The 12,876-nt window shown below is 34.5% G+C and overlaps 1 protein-coding gene across 1 annotated transcript; it reads left to right on the top strand.

Annotated features, from left to right (window-relative positions):
* The first annotated feature begins 56 nt into the window (after positions 1-56).
* gnsb (glucosamine (N-acetyl)-6-sulfatase (Sanfilippo disease IIID), b) lies at positions 57-12,728 on the top strand. The gene is made up of 13 exons (XM_067397476.1): positions 57-374; positions 1,981-2,040; positions 2,122-2,325; positions 4,245-4,310; positions 4,611-4,709; positions 5,550-5,717; positions 6,711-6,793; positions 6,888-7,006; positions 7,087-7,190; positions 7,283-7,384; positions 9,331-9,441; positions 9,537-9,644; positions 11,701-12,728. The coding sequence occupies exons 1-13, from the start codon at positions 66-68 to the stop codon at positions 11,848-11,850; spliced, it is 1,683 nt and encodes a 560-aa protein (XP_067253577.1). The 5' UTR covers positions 57-65; the 3' UTR covers positions 11,851-12,728.
* The last annotated feature ends 148 nt before the right edge of the window (positions 12,729-12,876 follow it).

Below are 12,876 nucleotides of genomic sequence, written 5' to 3'. Positions count from 1 at the left end.
AAACTGTATTTCTTCAATGAAGTGTGACTGTGAATGTATCAGCTGTTATGTCAGGCTGAAGTCATATGACACACACTGAGTGTCTCACTTCCTCAAACTTTCTCAGCTCATCCCACTTTGTGTGCTACAGTTCGCCACGCGAAACTCTGGTCTGCTCGACATATTCTCTCCAGGCAGACAGATCGCGGGTTTGGGCTTGTTTTGGCCTCATGGCGAGCTCGCGGGTCGGTCAGTGGAGGTCCAGCGCGCGTGTCGTGTCCACCTGTCTCCTCGTCACTCTTCTCACCTGCACGCTCAGGTGTTCAGAATGCGTCAAACTGAGCAACATCATTCTCATTCTCACCGACGACCAGGATGTGGAAATGGGGGGAATGGTAAGTGTACAAAAGTGCATTACAAATGTGTTTTTTTTAATGGTCGTACACCATGATAGTTCCACCTTTGAACAAAAGTACTTTGCTGGTAACTTAATACAGTGGTACAGTGGTAATACCATGGTACTGAAACTCATACACAATGGTACTGACATTGTATTTCACTTGGTTGTATGTCCAAAAAACAAAACAACAACACCAACAACAACAAAAAACCCTGTTTTTTCCATAATAATTTAGTGTTATAATGTATACACATAATGACACTAAATTATTATAAAGAAGTCTCTTCTGCTCACCAAGGCTACAATTATTTGATGAAAAATACAGTAAAACCAGGAATATTGTGAAAATATTATTAGAATTTTATAATTTTTGTTTTCAATTTTTAAATGCATTTTAAAATGTAATTTATTCCTGTGATTAAAAGGTTGGAATAATTAAGATATATTGTTTTTAAATATATATATTGTGTGTGTGTCAATGACTTGACTGGTCATTTTTTGTCCAAAGGCCTTAATAATAATAAAAAACAAAGATATGACGTCCAAAGTATGTAAGGTAGTACAATTTGGTCTCTTTTATTGAATCCAAAAGGTTTTAATTACATTTTGCTACATATAAAGGTATTTTAAAGATTTTGAAGTGTCAAAAGGTCATTCGGTTTAACCGTCCAAAGGCCAATACAGCCATTTCATTTGTGATTAAAATATCTTAAAATGTAATCCAGGTATATATTTTTTATTCTGCCATGATTTTATTACATCATATATTAACATAGTGCAAAATGATATTAAATTTATGTGTAGAAGTCGTTGCTTTGTTATGAGAAAGAATGTCCAGAAAAATGAATTTCATTGATGTAATTTCATTGATGAGTAACCAATATAAAGGGACCATTTTGTATCAAGTTGTATCATGTGACAGGATGTGACATCATTCAGACACCATGGTTGTGAAGCAAAGTAACTCTCTTTTAACTATTTGAAAAATTCATGTTTGCTCATACACATCTCCCGAAACATTAGGTCATTCGGTACAATCGTTATAAAACATGGAAAATGATGTAATATTTTAAAAACTTGTACTAAATATAAAATGTTTGATTGCCCTTTTGCTAGATAGCTAGATATCAGCCTTTTAGCATTGTTTGACAATATCGTCATTCGGTATAACCAAAAGTGTCATTCGGTATAATCAATTTTATTGTCGACAAATTTCGTCCGTCTTGTAAAAAATGACAAAAGCAGTGTTAATTGATTATAAAAACCACATAATCTCATTGTTAACACTTAATAAAACTTCAAAATTAATTATATCGCCATTATGTTTTTTTTTTCTTTACACTTTTAAAAACCTTATTCGTCAATGACCCATATATACATTTGAACTACTAGAGGCTAAACCAGTCTTATTCTGGGAAGGCAGGGAGAGCATGTTAAAGTCATATCGAACCTGCAGTTGTTTTAATTGTCAAGTTCGGGAGCAAGTCATTAAGACTAAAATTAGTGTGTGAAATCATGCATCCTGTTGACATTTTAGTGGTTACAGATGATGCATCATATTGACACTATAAGAGTCTCATTGTGTCTTTCTGTATTCACAGACGCCAATGAAGAAGACCAAAGAACTAATCGGTGACGCTGGTGTGACTTTCTCCAATGCTGTGAGTGCTCAGCTATAAAGACCGGTCCTTTTCAAAGAACTCATCAAAAATCACAAGTTTCTCCTTTCCTGTTGTGTTTAGTTCACTGCCACCCCTCTGTGCTGTCCCAGTCGAAGCAGCATCCTCAGTGGTAAATATCCTCACAATCATTTGGTCCGAAATAACTCCATCTCTGGGAACTGCAGCAGCGTGATGTGGCAGAAAGATGTCGAGTCCTTGGCCTTTCCTGTTTACCTCACTAAGATGCGCTACCAGACCTTCTACGGGGGGAAATACCTCAATCAGGTCAGCCTTTGACTCTGTGTGGTACTCTGTGAAATCATGCCTATTTGCATGGAGTTCGTTCTTTGAAATTGCCAACAATGATATCAGAAGCTCTCCACAATGTCTTCAAATATTTGCAGACCTTTCAAATTCTTCAAATGTTCTTAACCCACAACATTCTCAAGAGCTTGAAGTCATTTTTCTCTTCAACTACTTTCCTTTCCTGGTTACCTCAAATTCATTAGAACAAAAATAAGATAATATATAAACCTTTTTTTAAGATGTCTAATCAAATTCTGATTACTATGATGATAACTATAATGCACTATTTTTTTATTTAAAGGGTTAGTTCACCCAAAAATGAAAATTCTGTCATTTATTATTCACCCTCATGTCGTTCCACACCCTTTGTTTATCTTCAGAACACAAATTAAGATATTTTAGTTGAAATCTGATGGCTCAGTGAGGCCTCCATAGAGAGCAATGACACTTCCTCTCTCAAGATCCATAGAGGTACTAAAACCATTTAAATCAGTTCATGTGAGTACAGTGGTTCAATATTAATATTACAAAGCGACGAGAATATTTTTGGTGTGCCAAAAAAAACAAAATAACGACTTATTTAGTGATGGCCGATTTCAAAACACTGCTTCAGGAAGATTCGGAGCACAAATTAATCAGTGTATTGAATCTGCTGTTCGGAGCGCCAAAGACACGTGATTTCAGCCGTTTGGCAGTTTGACACGCGATCTGAATCATGATTCGATACACTGATTCATTTGTGCTCCGAAGCTTCCTGAATCAGTGTTTTGAAATCGGCCATCACTAAATAAGTCGTTATTTTGGGGTTTTTTTTGGCAAACCAAAAATATTCTCGTCACTTTATAATATTAATATTGAGCCACTGTACTCACATGAACCGATTTAAATATGTTTTTAGTACATTAATGGATCTTGAGAGAGGAAATGTCAATGCTGGCTATGGAGGCCTCACTGAGCCATCGGATTTCAACTAAAATATCTTAATTTGTGTTCTGAAGATAAACAAAGGGTGTGGAACGACATGAGGGTGAATAATAAATGACAGAATTTTCATTTTTGGGTGAACTAACCCTTTAAATCAGCAGTAGTACAACTAATACAATAGTGTATACTTCACTATTTAAATAATCTTTTATATAAAACTCATATATAAAATAAAATGTTGCAATGCAAAAAAACAACAACTCCTATGTAATCTCCTATATAATCTTCTCTAGGTCATATTTCACCTGAAATTCAGAAAAAAATAAAAGAAAATGAAGTCTCTTTAGTACCATTAAGATTTTTTTTTTTTTCTGTGATGTGCTCAATCATCATGAAAAATCCTATAATACAATATTTTTATTTTTAATACAATACTTTCATAATACAAATTTTGCAATACAAAATAATAAATTAAAAACCAAATTAAATATGAAAAATTCAATTTAACAATAAATAGAATTTTTGCCTTTTTTAATTAGCAAGAATATGTAAATACACATATATGCTAATTAAACATGTATTGTACTTAAAAAAAAATTAATAAAAAATGCAATTTTCAAAAGTAACTGTAGATTGACTGAATTATTTTTTATAATGAATAAATTATAAAAAAAAAAATATATAGATATATATATATATATATATATATATATATATATATATATATATATGTTTTATTTTTTATTTATTTATTTTTTTTATTATAGTAATAAGAAATGGGAGTGATTAAATGTGCTTTTTTTGTCATGGAAATAATGGGAAAATAGCTTTCATTTCATCAACAAAATATAGTTTCATAATCTTTTTCTCTGTTTGAGGGGAAGTATGACGTATTTTGACCAGTATTGTGAAATTCTTCTAGATTCTTCTACTATTTTCGCTCATTTTGCATATATCCCTCTCCATATCCTCAGTATGGAAGTAAAGATGCAGGCGGTGTGGCTCACGTACCTCCCGGCTGGGACCAATGGCACGCGCTGGTAAGTCACAAACTGAAGCATCAGTCCCACATTACTTCCCGTTTCATTCTATCTGCCTTCAGATCAGCAGGGAAAAGCTAGACGTGTATCTGACAGTGTCAGTCAACTATAGACATGCATTCATGCCAAACGCATGATTGAGTACGGTCATGTGATGTGGTTTCATTACATCTTGCACCACAAAAGTAGATCTGGTTTTAACCATTTAATCTCACTTTTACTGATTGTTTTATGGCAGATATTTCATTTTGTGTATGTGAAATGCAGCATGATCTTTTGGTTTTGTGTATCCATCCACAGGTGGGAAACTCTCAGTATTACAATTACACACTTTCTGTGAATGGAAAAGAGGAAAAACATGGGGACAACTATGAGAAGGACTATCTCACAGACCTGGTTGTAAGTCTTTAATGCTTTAAAGTGTAAATTGCACATTTCAAAGACTTTTTGTTTATAAGTTGCACTGAAAAGTAGTTCACAATAAGACTAAGAGTGTGTTTGGAAAGTAATTTGACTTCAAGTTGCAACTTGTCATGTCACATTCAGTCAAATACTATTTACTTCCTTGTAAATGTGAAAGCTAATGAATTTGCCTCATCACCTGCTAAACATGCTTTACATGTGAAAAGTATCAGTTAACACAATGCGGTTACCAAATCATGTTGCCAGTGGCTGTTTTAGAACAAGACACAAGCTGTTGGCCTCATTATGACTAACATACACAGTGTTGCATTCTGTGTAACTGTCCAAGCAGCAGTGTGTCATGTGACTTCTGCGAGATTCATGACTGGACCTCTTGATACTTGGTTTATAGCTTATCTGACATTAAATCTGCTCTGTTATTGTTTAACTATGGTCAGGTGTCCCAGAAACAGATAAACTCCACTCACATTATTACAACCCGTGTTGGGTGTAATAATGCATTACTAAGTTATTACTGTAATTTAATGACTTTTTCCTTAAAAAAGGGATTTTTTTTTTCTTTGTGCATCTACAGTATTTATATATATTTTTTGCTCAAAATATGGGTGTCATTGTGTTAGATAAAACATAAACCAAGAGGCTTCTGCAGACAAAAAAATCATTTATGTAATTCATACAATCAGGTCTTAAAATGTGATCCACTGTCAGGCAATCTGGTTTGTTCACATGAAGTGTAGTGTTTAAAAAAACAAATATATGTATATAGCATGAAAAACAGATGGTTAATATCTGAAATAAAGTCTTTGTTGATTCTAGTTGAACCGGTCGCTGCATTTTCTGGAGGAGCGGAGCCCCAATTATCCGTTCTTCATGATGTTGTGTCCGCCGTCTCCTCATTCACCGTGGACGGCCGCCCCTCAGTATCAGAAGACCTTCAGTGACGTGAAAGCGCCACGTGACGGCAGCTTCAACAAGCCTGGAAAGGTTCGGCTTTTAGTTTCATCCTTCATGACATCTGATAGTTAAGAGGCTGGATTTAACAAGATTGGCTTTCCGCAATATTCTAAGCTTAGAGAAAACAAGTCATATAAAATAAGGAATATAAATATTATTGAAATGTTTCATGTATATGTAATTTTATATAACCTCCTTCATAGAAATATATCTTTCAGCAGCTGTTTCTCTCACAATATTTCATAGCAAATTTAATCTAAATTAATTTAATATTTTACTTCTTAAATAATATTGGTGGTGATAGTTGTATTTTATTTTTATTTTTTAAATGGTGCAAGAAGCATGTTTTTTAATGCATGAGGTTTTTTTTGTTTTTTTTTACATGCTTTTTGAATATTTTGTTAAATAGATTTAAAAAAATACCAGCCATTTAGTTTGTTAATAAATGTAATTAATTAATATTATATTAATAATTTATATTACTTGATAAATAAGCACATTTTTGTAAATTTCATATTATGCATCAATTGTACATTTTCAAAAATAATTGTTATATGAATTTATATATATGTAAATTTTATTTGTCTTTATTTTATTATTTTGTATGATGCCTGTTTTTTTCAAATGGTTAACTTATATTTTCATGCAATCATTATTTTAGTATAATTGTGATACTATTTTAGTTTTTAATACATTTTTGAATTAGCTCTTGTTTTTGTATTTTGTTTTAATTTTCATTTTACTTCAAGTTTTAGTAATTTTGTTTCTTTTTGTTGTCATTTTTATTCGTTTTTGCCTCTTTTAAATATATCTAGTTTTTATCAATTTTATTTATTATGTTAATCAATCAAGTTAAACCACATTTAAAGTTTTAGCTTTTCTTTATATATTTTTTTATGGTTTTAGTTTTAGTTAACCAAAATAACCCTGGCTGCAATGAAGGGATTTCTGGCCTGTTTCTCCGTACGGATGTGTATGACCTCAGCATGAGCGTTAGATTAAATGCTCTTTCTCTGATCTCAGGAAAAACATTGGTTATTACGGCAGCCTGTGAATCCAATGCCTAACAGCTCCATTGACTACCTTGATGACGCTTTCCGCAGGAGGTACAAAATATAGATTTCATAAAACATTCTATCACATAATGTGATATCCCAGACAGCAACATAGTGTGATATGTGTATTTAATACCTCTGATAGGTGGCAGACGCTTCTGTCAGTGGATGACATGGTGGAGCAGCTGATTAAGAAACTGGATTCAGTGAAGGAACTGGACAACACGTACATTATCTACACGTCTGATCACGGCTATCACACTGGTGTGTCCTCGATCGCCACGGTTATATTGATCTTTTGTTGTCTGTCTTTATAACACCATATTTTTAAAAATCCATTTCAGGCCAGTTCTCGTTGCCCATTGACAAGAGACAACTGTACGAGTTTGATATTCGCATCCCCCTCTTGGTTCGGGGTCCAGGAATCAAAGCTAAACAAACACTTCAGGTTAGAGGAATCAGCTACTGATTTATTGAGCGATGCGTCTATATATGTTATAATTTATAAAATGCTGTAACATCTATTTAACTGTCCACTAGTCTCCAGTGATGAATATTGATCTTCCCATGACTATCCTGGACATCGCTGGAGTAAATCTCTCCACAGTCAACATGGACGGACAGTCTTTCCTGCCACAGATGGTGAGTGTGTAACGTTTTTCACTTCCTGTTTCAGTACATGCATATTTATATTCTTATTTTGTGTATGTATACTCCTGGGCAAAAAATGGGCCAAGCCAAAAATGGCAAAATATTTAATGGACTTGACCATTTTAATCACAAATCACTGGTCGGGAAATGAACAAGAATCACAGAATAGCCTTCCCCTTTGTTTTCGTTAAAGGTTTAAGCCGTGTGGGTAAACTTGCAGTCAGCTTTTTTACAGGAAGAAGAGTCATTGTTGTTCCACTGAATGTTAATGTTCTGTGCTACTCAGTTGCAAGTTTGAATCCCTTTTTTAATACAATATCTACCTCAATGCAACATTATATCACACTACTGTTTAAAAATAAATTTGGTTTTGAAAGAAATTAATACTTTTTTCAGCAAAGATGCATTAAATTGATTAAAGTGACAGAAAAGACATTTATAATGTTACAAAATATTTCTATTTCAAATAAATGCTGTTCATGCTATTCAACAAAGAATCCTGAAAAATAAAATGTATCACAGTTTCCACAAAAATATGAACTATTTTCAACATTGATAATAAGAAATGTTTCTTGAGCAGCAGATCAGCATATTAGAATGATTTCTGAAGGATCATGTGACACTGAAGACTGGAGTAATGATGCTGAAAATTCAGCTTTGCATCACAGGAATAAATTACTTATTACTAATTACTTATATTAATTAATGATTTTAAAATATATTCACATAGAAAGTAGTAATTTCAAATTGTAATAATATTTCAGAATATTCCTGTTTTTACTGTATTTTTGCTCAAATAAATGCAGCCTTGGTGAGCAGACGAGACTTTTTCAAAAAACTCTGACCCCAACATTTTGGTACGGAAGAGGATTAGGGCCAAGCAATGATAAAAAAATAAAACCATCTCGAGATTAAAGTTATTAAATTATGAGAAAAAAGTCGTTAAATTACGAGAACAATTTCGTTAAATTATGAGAAAAATGTCATTAAATTTCGAGAAAAAAGTCGAGATAAAATGTTGAGAATAAAGTAATTAAATTACGAGAAGTCGTTAAATTACGAGAAAAAAAGTAATTAAATTATGAGAACAAATTCGTTAAATTATGAGAAAAATGTCGTTAAATTACGAGATAAAATGTTGAGAATAAACTCGTTAAATTACGTGAAAAAAGTCGAGATGAAATGTTGAGAATAAAGTCATTAAATTACGAGAACAAATTACAAGTTTTGTTAAATTACTAGAATAAATTAGTTAATTTAATGACTTTATTCTCAACATTTTATCTCGACTTTTTTCTCGAAATTTAACGAATTTGTTCTCGTAATTTAACAACTTTTTTCTTGTAATTTAATGAGATTTTTCTCATAATTTAATGAATTTGTTCTCATAATTTAACGACTTTTTTCTCATAATTTAACAACTTTAATCTCGAGATGGTTTTATTTTTTTTTTATTGCTTGGCCCTAATCCTCTTCTATTTTGAAGAGGTATTTTGTATTTTGGTACTGGTGAAAGTGTATGTATTAATTGTAAAGACGTTGTAGGGAATCTCTCAAAAGCATGTTCACATCATTTTGCATGGCAAAATCAAAAGAAATAAATTATATTATGCATTAAGAGAAAAATGAAGCATGTTTTAGGACCATTAAGATTGCAACAATTAAGCATATTTTCATTGAAATCTCATTATTGGAAAGCAACAAAATACTGTAAATGAGGAAAATGACAATTTCTGCCATTAGTCTTTATACTAATTTCCTTTTTTAAAAAAACGATCCTAGCAATATTATTTTCATATTTTTTTGCATTACAGTACTAAGATACTTTTTTCAAAACAATTGAGGATTACAGTAATGAATGTCTAATAATGTCACGAGGAAAAAAAATCTTAATTGTGCTAAAAAGAGTCTTCTCTCTTCTAATGTTCTCCATGAAGGCACCATCATTACGCAATGGCACCGAACGGCCCTTCTTTCTGGTGGAGTACACTGGTGAGGGATATGCTTCTGAAGATCCCAGCTGCCCCAAACTTGGCCCTGGACTAGCTGTAAGTATTTTACCAATCATATACTATGAAGACTTCTCCCATCAACCTCTCCTGATTTCTTACAATACAAAGCAAGGTTTTCCTCTTGCTTCCAGCATTGTTTCCCAGACTGTGTATGTGAAGACGCCTTCAACAACACGTACGCCTGCGTCAGGACTCTGAAGGATGGAAACCTGCAGTACTGTGAGTTTGCAGACAATGAGGTGAGCTCCTATTATGTTGATACTCAGGCTACATTAATCCAGATTTACATTTATGCCTTTGTCAAAGCGACTTAGGTTTCAGTTCAAAGTATGCATTTTATTACTTCATTTATTCCCTGGGAACAGTCAAAAAATATTTATGTATTTGAATTGCATTTAAAGGAGACCTATTACACCTTTTTTCACAAGATGTAATATAGTCTCTGGTGTCTCCAGAATGTGTCTGTGAAGTTTCGGCTCAAAATCCCCCACAGATCATTTATTATATCTTGTCAAATTTGCCCCTATTTGGTTTTGAGCAAAAACACGCCGTTTTTGTGTCCCTTTAAATGCAAATGAGCTGCTGCTCCCGGCTCCCTTTCCAGAAGAGGGCGGAGCTTTAACAGCTCAACAACAACATAGCTGGAGAATCTCACGCAGCCAAAATGAGGATTGTCAGTAACGGTGTTCAGCCTTACATTGTTCAAACCGGAGTCGACACTGATGGAGAGACTCAGGAAGAAGTTACAACTTTTAGAATGAAACTGGACGTTTCTGAATGGTTAGTGGATAAATGTATGGAGTTGCTGTGGAGTTGATTCAACTCATCCACTAGCATGTGTCATCATGTTCATCTTTTGTGCAAATCCAGCATTGAATTGACCCTCGTTTGTGAAGCAGTCCGGTGTAAAATGACGGCATGACAACAACACTCTACTACAACAACTCTTCCTCTTCTCTAAAGCAGCCCAACATGGCCTCACTCCCTTTGTTGCGTGTTCTCGGGGGTGGGGTTTATGTAAATTTTGGGGCTCATGATGTCACCAACCTGTACCAGCCGTTTGTTGTAGTCCTTAAAGGAACACTCCACTTTTTTTGAAAATAGGCTCATTTTCCAACTCCCCTAGAGTTAAACAGTTGAGTTTTACCGTTTTCGAATCCATTCAGCCGATCTCCGGTTCTGGCGGTACCACTTTTAGCATAGCTTAGCATAGTTCATTGAATCTGATTAGACCGTTAGCATCGCGCTTAAAAATGACCAAAGAGTTTTGATATTTTTCCTATTTAAAACTTGACTCTTCTGTAGTTAAATCGTGTACTAAGACCGACAGAAAATGAAAAGTTGTGATTTTCTAGGCTGATATGGCTAGGAACTATATTCTCATTCTGGTGTAATAATCAAGGAACTTTGCTGCCGTACCATGGCTGCAGCAGTGCAATGATATTACGCAGCGTCTCTCACAAACGTCTCCATGGTTGCAAGGCACGCTCCCTGTGAAAGCAGGGGCTCACAGGCGCTGCGTAATATCATTGCACTGCTGCAGCCATGATACGGCAGCAAAGTTCCTTGATTATTACACCAGAATGAGAATATAGTTCCTAGCCATATCAGCCTAGAAAATCACAACTTTTCATTTTCTGTCGGTCTTAGTACACGATTTAACTACAGAAGAGTCAAGTTTTAAATAGGAAAAATATCAAAACTCTTTGGTCATTTTTAAGCGCGATGCTAACGGTCTAATCAGATTCAATGAACTATGCTAAGCTATGCTAAAAGTGGTACCGCCAGAACCGGAGATCGGCTGAATGGATTCGAAAACGGTAAAACTCAACTGTTTAACTCTAGGGGAGCTGGAAAATTAGCCTATTTTCAAAAAAAGTGGAGTGTTCCTTTAAAAAGTGATTTCTGTAAAGGAAAATATCTCCCTTTGCATTGAACTTTGAACATCATAACTTTGCAGATGTTGTTTTTAACTAAAGTTAAAAAAGTTGTAATTTTGGCTGTGTGAGATTCTCCAGCTTTGTTGTTGTTGTGCTGTTAAAGCTCCGCCCTCTTCTGGAAAGGGGGGCTGAGTGCAGCTGCTCATTTGCATTTAAAGGGACACACACAAAAATGGTGTGTTTTTGCTCACACCCAAATAGAGGCAAATTTGACAAGCTATAATAAATGATCTGTGGGGGATTTTGAGCTGAAACTTCACAGACACATTCTGGAGACACCAGAGAGTTCGTTTTTGTAAGGTCTCCTTTAATGTAGACGTAGCCTCAATGAATTTCTCCCTGTGATCTCCTGCAGTCATTTGTAGAGGTGTACAACCTGACAGCAGATCCCCATCAGCTGGAGAACATTGTGAAGAAGGTCGATCCTTCCCTTCTGCAGATCATGAACCAAAGGCTGATCAAGCTGCAGTCCTGCATGGGAGACAGCTGTCGAAATCTCAAATAACCCTGTGCCAAAGGGAGGGCCGGACCCCAACCCTTCTCTTTAGCGAAGATGCCAAGTTCGGTAATGTGAAGATGTATCAGGGTTTTCACTTGCACAAATCTCTCCTGAAGTTCTTAGAGATGGTTCACCTAAAATGTGTATTCTGCCAATATTTACTCAGCATTATGTTGTTCCAAAACCTTGCTTTGAACCACACAATGAAAGTGGATTTGTATTTGGTGAACGAACGAAACAAACAGGTTTGGAAGGAGCGGATTAGGGTGAGTAAATATTTACAGAATTTTGGAGTGAACTCTCCCTTTAATTCTGACATGTTGAAGTCACGCACACCCCTCCTTTAAATGTGAATGTATCTACAGCGTGATTCTGCTTCACATGCTGTCATGCAGCTTCAAGAACACCACTTCTAAGGACTTGAACCAATTTAACTGGAAGTTTACTTGTCCTTCCTACTTCCTACTCCTTCTGACTTCCTACTGTCGTCATACAGTTTGTTTCTTGTTGTTTTTGAGCACTTTTATGGTAAATGAATGAACTCAATTTTGATGGCTAAAATATACTACCATCAAAACATTTACCCTTTGCATTTTAGGAGCTTTTCTTTTTTTTGACCATTATCTTTGGTTATGCATAGTTGTTTTATCATTTTTTTTCCTTCATACTGTGAATTAAACCATATATGTATCCGTAACTGCAAATGCCACAAATTCCACATGTGCCACAGTGGAAATCCTCTTCTGATATTTTTATTTTAAAATGAATATTGCTTCATTAAGGGAAAGATCTGATATTTAAGGGAATTTTTCCAACTTTGATTTTAATCTGTAATGATTGTGCCTTTTTGCACTAAAGCAGTGTCTGTGCCTTTGTATGATACAAATGTCTAATTTTGAATAATCAATAAATTTACAAAAAATATATAATTTTACAGTGTCCGTTTGATGCAAGAGTACATTACTGCCACCTGCTGCACTGGAATTTAATTTAATGTATACACACACACATATAATTCAGAACTGTGATAAC

Source organism: Chanodichthys erythropterus, chromosome 10, assembly GCF_024489055.1.
Source record: "Chanodichthys erythropterus isolate Z2021 chromosome 10, ASM2448905v1, whole genome shotgun sequence".
In the NCBI taxonomy this organism is placed as follows: domain Eukaryota; kingdom Metazoa; phylum Chordata; class Actinopteri; order Cypriniformes; family Xenocyprididae; genus Chanodichthys; species Chanodichthys erythropterus.
The sequence above is the reverse complement of the archived record's forward strand: the minus strand, read 5'-3'. Positions and strand labels throughout refer to the sequence as shown.